General features: G+C 59.1%; 2 protein-coding genes across 3 annotated transcripts; both read right to left on the bottom strand.

Moving 5' to 3' along the window:
• Nucleotides 1–574: 574 nt before the first annotated feature.
• On the bottom strand, nt 575–3,172 carry LOC121059983 (derriere protein-like). The gene is made up of 2 exons (XM_040537249.1): nt 2,890–3,172; nt 575–1,885 (listed from the first exon to the last, which is right to left on the bottom strand). Exons 1-2 carry the CDS (start codon nt 3,170–3,172, stop codon nt 1,050–1,052), a joined length of 1,119 nt encoding a protein of 372 aa, XP_040393183.1. The 3' UTR covers nt 575–1,049.
• On the bottom strand, nt 575–17,316 carry CERS1 (ceramide synthase 1). 2 transcript variants are annotated; one of them, XM_040537248.1, is made up of 7 exons: nt 16,961–17,316; nt 8,732–8,738; nt 7,845–8,025; nt 7,382–7,543; nt 6,357–6,504; nt 5,649–5,797; nt 575–5,214 (listed from the first exon to the last, which is right to left on the bottom strand). In XM_040537248.1, exons 1-7 carry the CDS (start codon nt 17,204–17,206, stop codon nt 5,172–5,174), a joined length of 936 nt encoding a protein of 311 aa, XP_040393182.1. In that variant the 5' UTR covers nt 17,207–17,316; the 3' UTR covers nt 575–5,171. The 2 variants fall into 2 exon arrangements, with proteins under 2 accessions (XP_040393182.1, XP_040393181.1); XM_040537247.1 differs by having other exon boundaries at nt 8,579–8,738; nt 16,961–17,315.
• Between the last annotated feature and the right edge of the window lie 1,356 nt (nt 17,317–18,672).

The raw sequence follows: 18,672 nt of genomic DNA, 5'->3' as shown, positions 1-18,672 counted from the left end.
TATGAGGGCCGTAACACTGCTGCGGTGCGCGAAGCTGCTGCTGCCCGATGCGCCGGTGCCACCCGGCTGCGGCCACTTCTCTGGCTGGTTCCGCAGCTGCCAGCGGGGATCCTGCTCTCAGCGCCTCACCCAGGAGGTAAAGGAACCGCTGCGACACCCCACAAGGGACTGGGATGCCACCGCCTCCCCCTGCTCCCCTTCGCCTCGCAGTGTGGCTGCCCCTGCTTTATGCATCCCTCAGCCAAAACAGATCCCAGCACCCTGCCCTTGGCCCTCAGCACCGCAGTGCCTGGCGGCCCCTCAGCACCCCCCACCCCAACCTCCTCACCCCCAAACCACCGCACAGTAACTGCTGTCCAGGCGTGAAGCAGAGGCCATCGCCGCTGTCCCCCAGGCCCTGCCAGTACTCAGAAGGGATTCAGAGCTGCAGAGAAGCTCACTGGCGCCGTGACACCGTACCTCCTCCTGCAGCAGGGCCAGAGCAGCACCTCCCGCCTCAGCTGCCGGCAGGCTGCAGCCTAACCCAGCCCCAGGGGAGCAGGGACATGTCAGCATCACGTCATCGACTAGGTCGTTTCTTTTTTACACCGCAAAAGCTGCAGCATTTAGCCAAAAAATCTGAAAAGCACAAGCCTGGCTGCTGCTGTGCCGTGCAGGCCCCTCCCTGGCTGAGCAGCAGAGGCAACGCCAGCTCTGCAAGGCACAGAGGGGGCCGGGATTCACAACCTGGTGCCACCATCGCCTGTGCAGAATGAACAACGGGACACCCAGGGACTTGATCATGATCCCATAACCGTCTGCTGGCTCTGGCTGCATGGCCAAGCACAAGCTCTCACTAAAGCACAACCCCAAAACAATCCCTTCGTGCCAGACCTCCCCCCTGGCTGCACCTGAAGGAGGCAGGGCAGAGGGGAGCTCTGACACCCCACGTCCCAAGGGAAACTCCCTAAACACCAGCACAGAGGGGATTTAACGCACGTGGGTTTATTCCATCAACCATTCAACGTTTCACCCGGGACCCCACGGTGCGCACCCACGCAGCCCCTCCGCTACCGGCAGCCACACTCATCCACCACCATGTCCTCGTAGTGCCTCAGCACCACGTTGTCGTTGTTGTCGTAATAGAGGATGGAGATCGGGGACAGCCTGACGGGGACGCAGCAGGGCTGGGGCGTCCCCTCGGGGTCCAGCGAGTGCACCATGGTTTGGAGGATGGCGTGGTTGGTGCTGTTGAGCTCGGCCGTCAGGGGGAAGGGGCACTCACCGAGGCAGTAGTTGGCCATGTAGCCCTGCGGGGCGATGATCCAGTTCTCCCAGCCGACGTCGCTGAAGCTGATGTAAAGCCGCCTGGGCTTGCAGAGGTTGCTCGGCGTGACGGGGATGTTGTAAGCACTCCTCCTCCTCCTGGAGACCCGGCACTGCTGCTGGCTGAGGCTCACCACCAAGAGAGAGGTATCCAGGAAGGAGTCGATGCTGGCGCAGAGGCTCTGCGGCCCCCCGCTCGCCCCGGCTGACGCTCCGCCTCCGCTGCTCACCGAGATCTCCAGGATCAGGCCCAGATTCCTACTGTGAGTTCTCCAGTCCTTCGCCACCCCGCTCAGGTTGAAGAGCAGAGACTTGTGCAGCCGGGCGAAGGACTGCTCCACCAGCAGCGTGCGGCCGGGCTCGTGGGAGGGCGTCCCCCGCAGAGGCAGCTGGGGGGCTTGGTACAGCCTCAGCTCAAAAACCTGCCCCCGGCTGGACGTGTGGTAGGAGTTGTGGCTGAATTTGATCTCCAGCTGAGCCATTGTCAAGCGCTCGCCCTCCTCCAGCACGGAGAGATTAAAGTACAGACGCTTCTGCAGGCACAGCAACGTCTGGGGCTGCCCGCTATGAATGAAGTGGCCTGACAAAGAAGGAGAAATAGAGGTGGCGGTGGCTGAGCACTGTTTCGCTGAGCAGGATCAGCCTCCCAGAGCTCCAATTTAAGCTCCTGGCGGCACAGCAAGAGGAAGACAGGTCTGAGCAGAGGCAGGCAGCCAAATGCCCGCAGCTGCTGGATCAGGATGGCAATGCTGCCGTGCTGGGGGCTATCAGCTCCACGGCACAGCCTGCGGAAAGCCTGGCCCCGAGATGGTACAGCCACACCAGCGCGGTTGTGTCCCTCCCTGCTGCCTCCGCACCCTTGCAGACAGGGCACAAACACTCCTCTAAAAGCTACTTAACACCTCAGGGCATTATTTTTCCTCAGCTGTAAATATCTCCCCCCAGGACAGGGGGGTTCTTGTGGGCGCTGGATGTTTGGGACGCAGGGGGAAGAAGGGCAGATAGCAGCAAAGTGACAGAAGTGGTAAAGCTGCCTGCTGCAGCCAGCCCTAGATCTCCACTGGAAACCTGGACTCACAAGAGCTCGGTGGTGTCTTGAGGCCTGGAGGACCCCGACCAAGCAGTTCCCATGTAACTGGGAATGGCTCAGAGAAGCCACGGGCTGAAGTGGCCAGATGTGCCACACGGTCAGCCGGAGGCATGAGGATAAGGAAGAGAAGGGGGGACAGGACACAGCCAAACGGCTGAGCATCCATCCAGCCTCCACCCGGGGTGCACGCGTGACCCCAGTTCTCATCGCTGCACGCAGGGCCCCACCACGAGCACCACAGGCCAAGCCGGTCACCGAAGATCAAACCCACACCTCCGACTGCGTTGGGTGACTCGCAGGACAGAACCTTACACAGCTTCACCCCCTCAGTTCCAGACTATAACCAATTACCTACAACATCCTCAGGGAGCAGAGTTCCCACAGCGGGGATTTCCCTCAGAGAAATCCACTGCCCTGTCCTCCCCCAGCCATTCCCAGCCCAGAGTGCAGAGGGGTTTCCGAAAGGCAGGACCCAAACAAGAGCATTTCTGTACCTTGGTCAGTGAAGACACGGATGATGTTCCCCGGGACATTAAATTCCTCCACCCTACAGCCATCCGCCAGGTCTTTGTTTGCAGGAGGCGTCTTTCTCTTCTGGAAGATCCGCCAGAGCACAGACGGCACAGGAATGGGGATTTTGGGGCTGGGCTTGGTGCTCAAACCCAAGGATTTTAACAGCAAACTTTCCTGCAAACTTAAATCCATCCCCAGACTGACGCTAAGCAGAGCCCAGGCGAGGCCAGCTCTGAAGCTGGCAGGCGCGGGGAGAGGCCCCATCACCGCTCTCCTCCCGCAGACAAAGAGCTGTGCTGGGGACCCGCTGGCAGGGGCACTGAAGGCAGGGGCCAGGGGGGTGTTGATTGCCTGATTGGAGCCTTTGATCTCGTTAGTGCTCAATTAGCACAGAGGGATTCCCAGGATTGGGCAGAGGGTGGGAGCGGGCCCTCCAGGCTCCCCGGGGCCTGTTAACCCTTTGAGGCTGCGTGGTGGGAGGGCAGCTGCCCTCCTCCCTCTGCTCCCAGCCCCTTCCACATCTCCCCACCACCGAGGCCCAACGACAAAGCCCCTGGTGATGGGAAAGGGCTACACAGAGCTGCCAGCACGTCGAGCACCGCTCCAGAGCCCTGGGAGAAGGGCGGATCTGGAGGCCATCCCACCCGGGTCCAGGTGGGGACGCGGGTCAGGGTCTCCTCTCACTGCCTCCTCCAAATCAGCCTTTCAGTCGCAGCGTCTGATGCTTCCCTCTAAAGGCTGACAACTTCCAGCACACCACGTCTTCAAACTCTCCCCTCCTGCCTTACGCACCTACACACCCCAGGCGCACACAGTGCTCAGCACCCACTCCCCCGATCAGCACCCACTCCCCACGCAGGGTCCCCCAGGCACAAGCTCACACACAAAACGCTGCCCGATGAGTTACTTGGTCAAACCTTGAAGCCTGGGCAAGCTGATGCTAAGAAATCCGATTTCCTTCATTCCCTCCTTCCTGCCAACCAGCCACAGAACCAAAGCACCGAGACGCAGCCCTCCGAAACACTGCTGGGTAATTACAAGTACGGTGATGGACCCTGCGTGGCACAGTTTCCATCCAGCCAAAGTCACATTTTGCTTTCTGTTTGCTGAGGAACTTTCCCTGAGCCTCACACAATGGGCCTGGAGTTGAATCAACATTGCGAGACCAAACAGAAGGAAACAACAATTAGCCACCCTGGAATCGATGCCCTGAATCCCCCTTCCCTGCCTACTGTCCCCGGCTGGGGGGAGCCCTGCTTCCCAGGGCGCTGCGGGGACGGGTCCTGCGAGAAGGGAGCAGTGGGACGGGCTCAGACCGAGGGCAGTAAAACCCCGACGGCTTCCCAGCAAAGAGGCACGCGGCCCAGCCTGGCCTCGGGGACCCTGCAAGGCTCGGGGCTGGTGCTGCCTGGAAAACCACCGCAGGGAGCAGAGAGGTTTTGTTCTTCACTCGAGCAGGCAGACATTGCTGGGCCAGAGTCTGGAGATCCCTCATCAGGGGACCCTGCGCGAGCTGTGCCCAGGGCTGGCTTTTTAAGCAACTGTAAGAGTTACAGGGGTGTTTTAAGCAATTTAGATGTCCTGGCCCTCGTCCTGGAGGGCAGGAGGCTGGAATTATGCTCTAGGGCTGGGTTTCCAGGCAGACCTGCACATGGGAACTGCTGCGTGCTACAGCCTCGAGGTGAACACGGACAGCTCTGTGTTAGGGACCCCTCCTGGTCAGCGAGGCTCAGAGGTGCCCTGCAAATCCCTCTTTAGTGCCCGCTGGCAGCTGGAGCAGAGCTGGCTTTGGGCTCCCCTGGCCTGGGACAGTGGTGCCAGTGAGCAGAGGATGTTTCCCTCTCCAGTTTGATGCTACGTCCGAAGACCCTGCAGCGCTGCTGAGGCAGGGTCGTTGGAAGGGACCAAAAATAAAGATGGGAAATCACAGCGGGGCTGAGAATAGCTGGGGGATGGAGCGACAGAGGAAACACCAGGGGACCTAAAGCCAGCTCCAAATCCTACCTGGACCAGCAAAGCCACAGCCTCTCAACTGAACCAGCACGTACTGGCTACAGAAAGCACATCAGCATCGGGTGAAGCCCGGTCACAGGCAAGCCCTGTTCCCATCAGTGGCATCTCTTCCCCAGCTCCAGGCAGGGGACGCAGGGGTTTCGGGGATGAAGTTCTTCTTGTGCCTTTCATTTGCTGGGTTTGAGTGTCGGGCCCTGGGTCAGTCCCCAGATCCAGCCAGGCTGCCCAGGCTGCAGCAGCCACGCTTCTCTTACAACCGCTTGTCTTTTACAAGTCCGTTCTTCAGGTGCATCCTGCGAAAGAGAGCACAGCAGACAATGAGCCTCGGCCTCCACACCGACTCTCCCTCCCTCACCTTCACAAATCGCTGCTGAGCTCAGACCTGCCTTAACAGGCTCACAATTTCAGACTGGTGCCCAGTCAGCCAGACCTGCTCTGCAGGCTCCAGCATCCCGCCAGACTTGGTGCTCACCGCACGAGGTGCGGACGCTGCTCAGTGAAGAGCCAGCCCTGCCTGGTGAGGACTCACGGGACAAAGCCGGACTGACGCACCACAATGCCTAGGCACAGAGAGACAAAGTTCCTCCTGTTCCCTGCAGCTATTTTTAATACTCTGCATCAAGGCACCCTCTTGTTTTCCAGCACAGTGGTGGACACTTTGAAAGATACTCCAGGACATCTCCCCCCCACCCACGGGTGCTGTTTGCATCTCCCCCTGCCCACGCACCCTTCTTTCAGAGCGCTGGGCAGCTGGAGGCCACCCTCTTTCTTCTTAGCCACGGCGGTTTTCTTGCTGTCCTCCACGTCGTACTCGCGCACGTCGTTCACCTCTTGCATCTGCCCCATCAGCACCTTGGCCACAAAGAGGACGATGTACTGTCGAGGGAGAGACACCATCAGCCACACGACACGCGGGGCGCAGAGCCGTCCCACCTAACCCCTCACTACTTGGGCATTTCTCTGCTGTCCTCAGCCCCAAAAAGGGCCCAAAACCCTGGGACGCGCTTGGTGACCTGCAGCAGTGGGAGGCAGCGCTCCTGCAGGTACCGGAACCCGACTTCAACCATCCCTGCCCAGGGTCGAGCTTGTTGCTGCGAGCCCTCCAAGCCCACGCTCTTCACCTCTCTCCCCAGAGCCTCAGGAGACGCCGGGGGATTCACACCTGCATCAAGCTCCAGCCTGCTGCAGTGCCAAGGAGCTCCCCGGGCGATGGCAGTCCCAACCACTGTCACTGCTCCCTCCCACGGGTCTGCAGGGTGTGAGATCCAATTCAGATCCGAATTCTAGCCCAGAGCAGCACCCCGGGCACTGACACAAGCCTCCCTCCTCTCCTCCCTACCAAATCCCAGTGCTTCCCCAGCCCTGCAGCCCCCCAGACACCCCGGGCCAGGCGTTACGCAGCCGCAGCTGAGGTCACCGAGCTCCCCCGACTCACCAGGAACCAGTAGATGTTCATCAGGGTGAGGACAAGGAGCAGAGCGTTGAAGAAGAAGTAGAAGGGAATATTGGGCACCGACTGGAGGCTGGAGTGGCAAGTGGCGTAGAGGACCTTGAGGGGGAACCAGTAGAGGCGGAACCAGAACCTGGCAGGGCAGAGGTAGCAGGCTGGGTTTAACAGCCCACGGGGACCCCGGGCAGCTTCTTCCAGCACAGCCTCCCTTGCATCCGGCAGCCCCTGCTCTGGGGATCTGATTTGGGTTTAAAGGCCTGGTTCTGGACAGGAATTCACACAGGCTCCCTGAAAGGGCAGCTACGGAAGGGAGAACACTATCACAGGCAGAAAAGGCTGGGCACCAGAGGCAGGGCTGAAAAAAGGCTTTCTCAGGGTAGAAGCAGGACTACACCGCAGATTTTCTCAGGGGGACAGGAAGGGAATACAACTGGAAGGATTTCTTAGACCTGTGCTTCCCTGCTTTATCACTAAAATCTTCCTTGCTCTCCTCCCCCTCAAATCGACAGCTCCTGTTGCCGCCCCTGCTTTTCCGAGCAGCTGCGGGGAGGAGGAGGGAGACAAAAGGACACATCAGCAGTGAGAACCTGCGTTACTCATCCCCGTTCTTCATCCTCCTCTCCTGCTTTTCCCCAGGAGGAGCAGCGAGCCTGGAATCTGGGACATGCCCGCGTCCCATTTGCTTCTTGCAAAAACGCTTCTTGCCGCTAAAACCAAAGGAGTGGGAAAATGGAAACAGCTCCTCCTCCCCTGGGGTCATTTGTCATGCTGCAAGCGAGATTTCACAGGCACTTCGGTGGTGACAGACGGCGAAGTGACTACAGAAGGATTCCAAGCCCAGCATGGGGTCAGGCTCTGCGGGAACCTCTTCCCAAACAGTTTATAGGAACGGCTCGTTCCCAGGCACACACACCCAGCAGGCTGTACCCCGCGGCACCAGGGGGGGCTGCAAAAGCTGGCGGGGACACGGCTGGAAGCGGGATCGGGGCTGGGCAGGCAGGCAAACTCACCAGCTGACGCTGAAGGTGAGGCAGCCGACGTTGGAGATGACATCGTTGAGGCGATGGTAGACACCCCCCCGGTGCTTGAAGTAGACGTTGAGCTTGGTGAACTCCAGCTGCACGTCATTGACGTCGTGCAGGAAGAGCACCAGGATGCCCACGTTGTGGTACCTGCAGGAGAGCGGGGCAGAGAGGGAGATGTGGGGGCAGTGAGTCGGTGTTAGCACCCGTCACACACCGCCCATCCCGCCAGGACTCCTGAATAATCCACGCTGAACGACATGGCAGCGTGCAGTGGCTCACGAGCAGGAGCACGGAGCCAGGGTTAGCTGTAGGGAGGGAAAAATCCTTACTGACCCAGAAAGAGTCCTCCCGGGACGTACCCACGAGACACATGGAAAAGCCACGGCCTTTGCTGCGTGGCTACACTGGTACAGCACAAGGGGGACGATGTCACAGCCACATCCCTCACCTGAAAGCGTAGGAGAAGGCGATGAGGGTCAGCGTGACGACGTGGTGGAGGAGCATGACGACCGAGTCCTTGCGCCACGTGTCCATGTAGACAGTGGCATAGATGGAGTGCCCGTAGAAGCTGCACTGCAACAGGTAGGCGATGGCGATGTCCGTGGGCACGTCCATGCCCTTCTTCCAGCCTGAAGCGGGACAAAGACGGCCAGGTGAGCCCAGAGCCGCGAGCACGGAGCCTTCGTCAGCAACAGAGAGACAGGAGAGCAGAGAGCAAAAAGCAAGCAGCAGCCAGAGCTGCCCCAGGTGGCCTCAGCACCTCGCTGCGCTCAGGTGCTCCAGCTCCCATTCGGGACCTCCCTGGTGGAAAAGGGGCAAAGGCTGGAGGAGGACCCGGGTATCCTGGTCCCAGGATGACCCGCTCCCCTCCAAGACTGAGGACAGAGCCTTGATTTACTTCCCTCCTAATTTAACTGCTCAAATCCTTTCCCCTCCATAGCTGAAGGCATCCCAGTCCCTGCCGTCTGCAGTAGCCACTAGGTGACACTCTCTCTGTAACGAAATGAACGGAGGCAGCCTCTTGTGCCCTTTCTGCACTCACAGCATCATGGAAAAGGCAATCTGGGGGGGGTTCAGTCGGAGAATTTTGCTCCCACCAATTCCAGTCCCCTCGCTCAACTCAGCTATGCTACAGCCTGGACATCCTCATCCGTACCCGCTTCTCCCTGATTCTTACTGTACCATAAAAGACAGACGGAGGGTCATAGAAGAAGGGGTAGTCAGTGAAGAAGAGCAGGTAGATGCCATACGACCAGGATAACGTGTAGAAAAGCAGCTTCCAGGCACTCTCAGGCATCTTGGCAGCATCTTTCGGCTGCAAGTTGCACCACTCACCGAAGGGCTGCAAGGAGAGGGGAGAAGTGTCGTCATGCAGGGCAGAGGGACCCCGGAGAGCCCAAGGCAGAACTCAGGGAATCCCCAAGGCTCCAACACCAGACAGGGCAAAACCAGGGACACGAGCCCCGTTTTTTCTGGCCCTCTTTGCAGCATGAATGAGGAGGATGAGGAGGCTCTAGAAAGAGTCTACCGCAGGGAGAATTGCAAGGCTAGAGAGCCGCTCACTCAGCCTTGGCCGCGCAGGGAAGCTGCGAAAGCAGAGCCTTGCGGAGGAGGAAGCCTACGGCATGCATCGCAGTCTGGGCACCGCTCCACCACCCTCGCTCCAGGAACAGGCCTGAGCACAGCTGGCTTTTGGAGAACCGAGTCAATACCAAATCCAATCAAACCGAGCCCCATCTGCGTAAGGAAGCCCAGAGGAGGAAGCTGTAACAATACCGCCCCGCGCGCACGGACTTTGCAGCGCTGCCAACTCCCAGGAAAGAAGCTTTCAAGTGAGGAAGCACGTTGGGTGAGCTCACTTTGCAGAGAACCAAACACGCGGCTCCTGCTGCTGCTGCTTCCCGGCCGGCACAGCACAGGACCCCTCTCCAGGGGCAACCAGCACCGGAGGAGGCCAATTTTACAGGCAGCGAGGGCTGGGGCACCGGGTCCTCTTGCTCGCTCACACCTACCCACGCTCACCCCTAGCAGCTCTTCTGGCTGACCAGCACTGCAAGGCTGCTGTTTTTTCTCTCCCCGGGGTTTGCAGCACCCCTCCTACCGGTCAGGGCTCAGGAAGAGGAGGCGAAGCCTCCCCAAATATGGCCAAAGCGACGAACGGGAGGACGAGCAGCCCCGCAGCCTGCTCGCGCTGTTAAGATTGAAACTTTCTCACTCCAACCACGACGAGCACCACGCGGCTCTCTGCAACGACCAGAGAGCTGGGCCACGAGGTCAGTGACACTAAAATCAAAACCCCAGCGTTACACGGCCTCGGCTCCCTCGGAGCAAAACGGAGCAGCAAGTGCTGCCCTTCGTCCCAGACGGGGTGCACGCCGCAGGAAGCGCGAGCGGTGCCGCCCGCCGAGCGCGCCCCAAGCTCAGCCACGGCTCCGGGCACTGACGTCCTCCCTCCGTGGCAAGTGAGCAACACCAGGCACCATTTCTGCTTCTCGTCACCGCAGTGACAGAGCCCTATCGGCCCCGCAGCCCCGGCAGAGCAGCCAGCAGCGGGGAGCCTCGCTCAAGGTCCCGCGGGAATCGCCGCTGCTGATAACACCCCAAGGCCCCGGGGCGAGAGCTCCACCGGGAGGGACCAGATAAGTTTGAGATGAAAACAAAATGCTTGCAAAGTAACCATACCCTGCCCCAGGTCAGCACTTTCTGCAGCTAGTGCTCGGCTCCTCGATGCTCAAAGGCTATATTAAGGCTCCAGCTGTCCCCAGGCAGAGGCCGGCCTGGCTTTTAGCCCCCCTCTGTGTCAGATTTTTCAAAGGACTCAACTCCCAGCCCAAAAGCGCTTTGTTCTAAGCCCTGACCAGCGCTGGGAAATTCAGACCTGGAAGCACCGGCCCCGCAGTGCTCTGCCAAGCTGCCCACAACCCCTCCAGCTACAGAGGGGCAGCTCCGGCCTCCCCCTGGTATCTCGCATGCAGAGCACGGCTCTCGGCCGTGAGACCGGGAGCGCGCTGCTGCCAGGGCTTCTTCCACCAGGAGCCACGGCAGGAAAAAGAGAAGGAAGCTTGAAGGGTGAATGAATAATGCAGAGACAGAAAGTCCCGAGTCCTGAAAGCATGAATTATTTGTGTCTCCATAAAGCGGAGCACAGAAGCAGCTCGGCTATGGGGCACAGCTCAACACGCTGCGACGGCAGCGAGCTGGGGAGGCCCCTGCCACTCCTGCCCCCTTCAGCTGGGGCTGGATTTAGGATGCTGGGCTCAGCATCAAACTAAGTCCCAGCCTCAAAGCAGAGCCAAGTCATTCAGCTGCTTCTCTGCATCTCAGTTCCCCCCCTGCCAAGAGGGAAGGACACTGCATTTCTACCCCAGGGAGGCAGAGCCGACACAAGGACCGTCACCTGTGGGGCTGGCACACGCCACCAAGTCAACCTGCGTTTTCTGGATGCTCGGGCTGTTGGCAGAGGTTGCAGCAGTGCAGCAAACCCGGTGAACAGCCTGCCACGGGCACGGCAGCACCTCAGAGTCCAGGGGGAATGCAAAACCAAGCGAAGGGCCTGCGCTGGTGACTGCCCGGGGAGATTTTAGCCCTCGCTGCGCATATGGTCACCAAGAGGCCCTGGGCAGAGCCCTCCTGCAGCAGCCACGGAGCTTTGCGACTGCATCCCGAGCGCTACGGAGGCAGGAGCTGGCTCTGCAGCGGTCCCCGTGCTGGGGAAGGTCGGAGAGAAACATCCCCCAGACGGCTGAGCAGCACCGGGGGGGGACAAGGGGCTGCCTGCAGGGAGGTGCCACCAAAACCTGGGCTGCGCACCGGGGGACGCACAGGGGATGAAAAGGCCCCGGGGTGGGAGATGCCTCCTGCTGCCGTTCCCATGGCAATGCTGCAGGGATGGATGCCTGTTGCCACGGGTGACGGCGCTGCGGTGGGAAGAGCGGAGCTGGAAGAGGCCGGAGCTCTTGGCAAGCGACGCGATGGGGCTCCGCGTAAAGGGCGCCCGGCCCTCCTTCCTCCCTCCTCGCCGTTACCCCACGCAAAGCTTCGCCAGCGTCTTCTGATTCACCTGCACCAGTAACTGGGAGCGGGGTGGGGGCCGTGGCCGCCCCCTCTGCAACGCCTCGCACAACCTGCGGGGAGGGAAGGAGCAAAGCGGCGGTGAGAGCGCGCTGGGAGAGCGGCTTGGAGCTGGAAAGAGAAACCCGAATCGAAACCGGCGCTGCCTACAGCACTGCTGAAGTGTCAAAAAAAAAAAAAAAAGCAATCCTGCAAAAAGCAAACACGTGCTGGCTTCCTTTTCGCAGCCCGAGGCGCATGGGGAAAGCTGAGCATCCCCTTAAATCCACAACCAGCTCTCGCAGCGGGGCAGGAGCCCTGCCAGCAACCCGGCAGGCTCGCAGCGATGGGTTATGAATCGAAGCTTGTTGCGGAGGAATTGTATCCCCAGCCTGCTCCCATCGCCTCTGCCCCCTCCCCAGCCTCGAGACGAGGACCTGGCCAAATCCCAGCCGCGCTGCGTCTGCTTTCTGGGCACTGCCAGTTTCCCAGAGGGACACAAAGGAACGGCTGGCACGCAGCATCCTCAGCCCAGGGAGCTGGCAGCTTTACATCAGCTTCTCCTCAACGCGGATGATAATGACGAGCAGAGCTCCGATTCAAAACCTGCCCACGGCCACCAGCTACGGCCCCTTCCGTGGCGGCAGCAGCGCTGCTCCCCGCAGCCCTGCGCGTGGCTCTCGGAGCTGTGGTGGACCCCAAGGACCGTATCCCCTCCACACCAGCCCGGCCGCCACTCCCAGACCTGCTGCCACCCCCAGCCACACCAGGGATGGGGCACGGAGCCTGCAGAAGGCCCAGGAAAACGTCACCGTTCTCTAAATCTAAAGAAATGAACCTCCTGAAGGCTGTGGGCCCAAGGGCTGGCACCCCACAGCTCTCATTGCTCCATTACACCAGGCACCGAGGCTCTCGGTGCCTCAGTTTCTCCACCCATGCAGCAGCCAAGGCACCAGGAAGCTGCGGTAGGCCCGGGACAATATCTCCCAGATAAACATGTAATAAAATACTCTGTGAGAATTGCAACAAGCCAACAGACATCACTTCTTCCTCGGTTCCTCTGCAAGCTGTAAAATTCACCCCTCGGAGAGCAGAGCAACAGCAGCAGAGCTCGGCGAGACCTGCCACAGCTGCCAAGAGGGTGCTGCGGGGGCTGACAAACCTCCCCATGCCTGCACGCTGACACAGCAGCACGGGGGAAGGAGCCCCCGCTCCGAGACGCCGCAGCGCAGCCTCATTCCCTGGGCGAAGAAGAAAAGAGCCATTGTTGTGGCTTCCTCCCCTTGAGCTTGCAGGGCTCGTGCTTCAAACGCCGGGCAGAGCGCAGCGGGGCGAGCCGGGGAGCTTTTGGGCAGGCTGCCCTTCCCCCGGGGCACAGGAGGTGTCCTTTGCTCGCAGCAGAGCTTGCTCTGGGCGGTGGGTTTTGGTGGGGGGGGGGGAGAATTCTCTACTCACGTGCCCGGTTCTGGGGTCTGGAAAAAATAAGTCTTGACAATAGTGTAGGATACAGAAAAGTTACATAAATCACTGGAGGGGATAACGGAGCGCTGCTTTCCAGCTGCCACATCCTTCCCGGGACTATGCTGTATCACTTACCTAGAAACCCCGTTTTTCCAGGGCCATTCTCCAATTTGCACAACGCTTTTCCTTGCAGAGGACGCCGCAACGTCCTACAAATTTCACCACCGCTAAGCCAGCAAGCTGACTGGTGTCTGGGCCAAAAATGGAAAATATTTACCCACTGCAGAGAAAAGGCAGGCAGCCGTTAAGGACAGAGGGGCTATGTGACAATCACCAGATTCAGAGAATGGGAACTTATTCAGAACAGGTTTTCCTCGCTGCTTACAGATTATCTGACACAGGGACTTCAAATCCCAGCAGCAGAGAGCACTGCTCGGCTCAGCTGCCCTGCAGGAGGGAACGCAGAGATGCTCAGGTTGCATCTTTTAACCCAACTCCTCAGGTCTGGCTGCAGCCACTCTGCACAGGGAACACACCAAGGACAGCAGCTTTCAGCGACCGACAGAGCTGAGCCACCAACCACAGAAGGACAGGGGCACAAACCGAGGAAGCTTCAAGAGGGGGGAACATCTACCTGGGCCTGGCTTGGTCTTCATACCTGGAAGAGATCGGCAGCTCCAGCAAGCTGTTACAGCCAGACGTGCCCTGAGCATTACCCAAGTTTGTGCTCTCAGAAGTCCACAGGATAAAGCAGAGACTCCCAGGGCAGAGCTCAGAGGGGAAGGAAACATCTCTCAGCCCTTCGTGGGTATGCCCATGCCCCCATCACAGCTGACTGCAGGGCCCCTCCCTATCTGGTGATCCGCATTTGCTCAGCTCCTTAGGATCTTTCCTACACCAAAACAACTCCTTTCTGTATTTGCAACCAGCGAGGATTCTGTGAAAAAGAGGCAACAGGCCAAAAATTGTCTTCACTCGAAGGATGACGGGTAAACCACGTCTAATGCAAGACGCAGACCGAGCAGTTTTAACAGGTGAAAAGGACGCGCTTTCAAATCCTAACCAACACCCCCCTAGTGACATGTACAACCTTTACCACTTCTTCAACCCAACAGTGACGCGATTTTGTGGCAAAGGTTAAACGGAGCTGCGGTCCGACACGAGAGCGAGGAGCTCAGCCGCTGTCCTTTTGCTCCTGCTGATAAAAATAGGGCGCCGCAGACAGCACAGGAAGAGGTTCAGGTCTTCAAGGCGCGCGTTGCGCAGAGGAGTGGTCACAGCCAGAGCAAAGCACGGTGCACTTTACACTTCAAGGCCTTGTGGTGAGAGTCACTTCCTCTTCGGAGGCTGAGAATCACAATCCAAGCAGCGAGATCTGTCATTTATAAATAACGTGCAGGAAGGTAGCGTTCTCCAGACACTGAGTGCGCTCAGTTTTATAACCGTGCTTCAGTTCTCGCAGGGAACATGAGGAGATTCAAAAGGAGGAAGGATGCTCCTTGAGCCTCCACGGGGAAGTGAAGGGTCCTGATCACAGAAGTTCCTTCCTAGGCCTAAACAAGGTTTTACTTTCTCTCCCCAGCCTTTCTCTTCCCCAAGAGATGAAGCCGTTCACTCTGCTGCCGAACGACCCGCTCCACTGCTGCCCGTACAGGGGCCATGCAATACAAACCAATTTCTTAAAAATTGCCAGAGGTTTTAGAGGAAAGCCACAACAACCTCCAGCTTTTCCCATAGCAAGTCGAGCAGAATAAACTGAGAAAAGCTGCAAACCGATAAATAAATACATCCATACACACACATAGTTGTCTCTCCCTGCTGCTGCCCCTCCACCTAGCTGCTGGGAGGAAACTGATGGTATCGCACGCTCGCTCGGCATCTCATCCCTGCAACACGCAGGTGTAGCCACAAGAACCAGCTCCGATCAGCCCTGCTCGCCCTTCTGCAATTACAACCGTGACCCATTTCTCTGAGGGACGATACCTCAGCACAGCGCCTGCTGCCAAGTGTCCGCCAAGGGCACCGAGCGGGCTCCTGAGGGCTTTTTTCACACTCCGCTTACCACTCGCTCTGTAAAGGCAAGCCTTACACAAGGAGAGACTGGAGCACGAAGGAAATACCTCCAGTTTGTTATGACAGACCTAGGGTTACCTCCAGCCTCCTTCACCCCAGCGGTCCCAGGCACGGCACGCAGCCCAGCAGCAGCCCCAGGCAGACAGGGGTGCAGGTAACGAGGTGAAACTCAGCCCCACGTCAAAGGCCAGCACGTTTTTCCTCACACCTTGCCTACAAGCTGCTTCAACAGCTTCAAATGGCTCCAGATCGGGACTGGAGCTTTGCACGAGGTGAAACTCCACCTCACGTTACCGGCAAGCAAAGGCAACTCGGAGCAGCAGAGGCAGAGCTGCTTCAGAGGCAGGCCTCAGCAGCAGGCCTCAGCAGCATGTAGGGCAGAGAGGGAAGCTGTAACTCCGGACAGCCTAATCGAAGAAAGCCACCTTGCACCCTGTAATCTGTGAAACGGCCTCTGAAGGAAGGGATTTCCCCGGGGAACGAGGCCCGACCCATGTAGACACAAAGATCTGCACTTGAGGAGCTCCCTCAGGCCCACATGCCGCCACGCTTGTGGGGCGGTGAGGGGAGGGTTGGGGCTGTGTCTCTGAGGGCTGGGGACTTGCACCAAAATCCTACAATCCCAGAATGGCCGAGGCTGGAAGGGACCTCCAGAGATCATCTGGTGCAATGCTCCCACCGTGCAGGGTCACCTAGAGCACGTTGTATGGGATTTTATACGGGCAGGTTTGAATCTCTCCAGAGACGGAGACTCCACAACCCCTCTGGACAACCTGTCCCAGTGCTCCATCACCTCACAGTAACGAACTGCAGAGCACAGCACCTGCATTACTTTGGCTTTTAATTCCTTCTGAGGCCGGAGGAATGGCCAGCAGCGTGCACGGCACCTCTCTAAGAAGGCAGCGTGGAAGAAATCGCCTCTGCTGGGACCAAGCCATCGGAGGGAAAGGGGAGGTCTTGTTTCATTATGGATGCTTTTCACAGCAAAAAATTAAAGAGGGCTACTCCTCGCCCTCAGGGACATCCTGCTCCCTCTGTCCCTTACGCAGTACTGTATTAACAGGGGGGACAACAGCCAGCAAACCCCGCTTGGAGGCTGTGAGGGTTGGCTGCAGGCATCCCTGCATCCCCCACGCTTGAAGGTCAGCCCGGCACTGCAGCACAGCAATCCCCACGCCATCCTCGCCGCCGTTGCACCAGGAGGGAAAGCGGGGAAGGACATTTTTCATGCGAACCGCAGATGGCACGCAGGAACGTGGCCCCCTCCTCCCCCCGTGCACAGCCGGTGCAGCCTGGCTGCGTGCAAGAAATAACCCCCAACCCCTCCCCAACCCCACTATTTGGGGAATGGGGAGAGCTCTCCCATGCAGTGGGACGCTCGGTCCAGAACATGGGGAAAAACGGGGGTGAGACCTCTCATGCAACAGCCCCCATACAGCGTGCAGCCCCAGGGGACGGAGGATGAGTTTTCCCATACAGCCAGCCTCCCAGGAGGCAGCCCTAAATGGAGGGGGGCGAGCTCCCTGTGCAAAGGGCCCCCTGGGATTTAACCCCAGGGTGGGAGGATGAGCTCCCCATGCAATAGACCCCCAGGATTTAACCCTAGGGTGGGAGGACGAGCTCCCCGAGCAAGGGGACCCGGGATTTAATCTCAGGGTGGAAGAATAAACTCCCCATGCAACGGACCCCCAGGATTTAATCCTGGGGCAGGAGGACGAGCTCCCCACGCAATGAACCCCCGCGGTTTAACCCCGGGGTGGGAGGACGAGCTCCCCACGCAAGGGGGCCCCGGGATTTAACCCGGGCCGGGAGGACGAGCTCCCCGAGCAAAGGCCCCCAAGGATGCAGCCCCGGACGAAGCCGGCCGAGCCCCCCTCCTCCCCGGTGCAGCGGCCCCCGCCGCCATCCCGCAGCCCCCGGCCCTGCCCGGTGCCGTCCCCATCCCCTCTCCTCCCTTTCCCGGTGCCCCCGGGGACCGACCCGAAAGAGGCGGCGGGCGGCGGCGCGGCGCAGCGCGGTCCAGCCGAGGGCGCCGAGCCCGCAGAGCAGCACCTCGCCCCAGCCCAGGTGCGCGTTCTCGGCCCACGTCGTCCTCGCCAGCTCCCAGCCGCAGTCGTCGCAGCTCCGCACGGCGGCGGCCAGGCTGCCGTACCCGAGCCGCAGCAGCTGCCCGTAACCGGGCATGGGCTCGGCCACCGGCTCGGCCACCGGCTCCGCTTGCTGCATGGCGCTCAGCGCCGCCTGCCCATGGCCCCACCGTGCCCAGCGGTGCCCAGAGGAACCGCGCAGGCTCCGGGAGCCGGGGACGCCCCCCCCCCCCCCCCCCGCCGGTACCGGGCCCTAGGAGCCGCCCCCAGCGCAGGGCTCGGCCCCCTCCCCCGGGATCCGCTCGTTTCTTCCAGCCCCCGGGGTGGGGGGGGTGGTTCGCTGCCCGGCTGCTGCGGGAGGAGCCCGCTGGGTGACGGTGGTGGGGCCGGAGAGGAGCCCAGGGTTATTAGGGGGGTGGTAATTAGCACGGAGAGGAGCCCCAGGCGTTAGGGGGGGTGGTAATTAGCATGGAGGAGAGGAGCTCTGGTTCATTAGGGGCCTGGGAAGCAGCCCCGAGACGTGCTGAAGGAGGTGATGGGGGAATTTCTTGCACAAAAAGCAAGACGCTTGAAGGATGAGCCGTGACAATGGGCTGGAGTCGCTCCAATTGCAAGATCTGGGGACAAATAGTGGTATTTCAGCGTCCGAAGATGACAATTAATGACATGGCAGTGGAAAACAGCTGTGCATGCCATGGTACACCCGCTGGGGGAGCTGGAAGTTACCCACAGGGCCTCAGAAATGTCCAGCAACAGGCTTGTGCAGTCCTCCATGTTCAAAATCCTTCATGTTTGCTCCTTAATGTCTTTTTTCCCCACTTCTCCAGCCCTCTTTTCTATAGGTCTCTCCAAAAGCCTCTAAGCAGCAGGAAGACATCCCTTCCTCACAGAGGCCAACAAGCTACTGCAGTGCAAAGCCAGCAGGTGTTTCCACCATACCACCACCACCGTTAAACTTTTGCACCTGCTGTAGTTACGGGACAGAAGGCTCTGGATAATGAGATGCACCTGAAGCAACGCAAAGTCTTCCAAAAAAGGTCACCCCCCTATGACAGACCTTCTTGAACACCTACCCCAAAAGGCAGGCAGCTTGCACTCACAAGCTACTGGTTCACAGAAGGGGAGTTCCCTTATCATCAGCATCTTTAAAAGCAATAGAGTGATAGTTATAAACAGTCAACCCTTTGGATAGCTCATAAGTACAAGTTTAAGGTGAAGATGCTCCTGAAATGCTGATACTTATGTTCTCTGGTGCTAAGGCACCACAGGAACCGCAGAGCAACGGCACTAGAGCAGCGCAGCCATGTTCAGTGTGAGCCATGAAGGGTAAGCGGTGCCCTAATGCACCTAAACGACCAGCTAAACTGCAGCTGGGGGATCCCTACTGCTAGAGAGAGAAAAAAATAATCACTTATAAATAGAAAACTTAACTGTGGAATTTTAACTTGAAAAAAAAAATGAGCTTTATGCCATTTAAAGTCATTGCTCTGCCTGCAGCCATTCTGGGAGAGTCATTCCACCTTCAAGTTCTCTTGAACTTCTCTAATTGGTCTGGGACAGCTATGAGAAAACACAAATTCATCCCTCTCAGAAGGCTGAACAACA

Source organism: Cygnus olor, chromosome 26, assembly GCF_009769625.2.
Source record: "Cygnus olor isolate bCygOlo1 chromosome 26, bCygOlo1.pri.v2, whole genome shotgun sequence".
Lineage (NCBI taxonomy): Eukaryota > Metazoa > Chordata > Aves > Anseriformes > Anatidae > Cygnus > Cygnus olor.
The sequence above is the reverse complement of the archived record's forward strand: the minus strand, read 5'-3'. Positions and strand labels throughout refer to the sequence as shown.

What these genes read in the sequence shown, in the direction of transcription:
- LOC121059983 (XM_040537249.1), bottom strand. Translation starts at nt 3,172, where the DNA reads ATGGGGCCTCTCCCCGCGCCTGCCAGCTTCAGAGCTGGCCTCGCCTGG. An exon ending in CCGTGTCTTCACTGACCAAG is followed by an intron (nt 1,886 to 2,889) that starts GTACAGAAATGC and finishes CTTCTTTGTCAG; the next exon opens with GCCACTTCATTCATAGCGGG.
- CERS1 (XM_040537247.1), bottom strand. Translation starts at nt 17,206, where the DNA reads ATGCAGCAAGCGGAGCCGGTGGCCGAGCCGGTGGCCGAGCCCATGCCC. An exon ending in CCGCCCGCCGCCTCTTTCGG is followed by an intron (nt 8,739 to 16,960) that starts GTCGGTCCCCGG and finishes CTCTCCTTGCAG; the next exon opens with CCCTTCGGTGAGTGGTGCAA. An exon ending in CCCTCCGTCTGTCTTTTATG is followed by an intron (nt 8,026 to 8,578) that starts GTACAGTAAGAA and finishes GTCCCGCTTCAG; the next exon opens with GCTGGAAGAAGGGCATGGAC.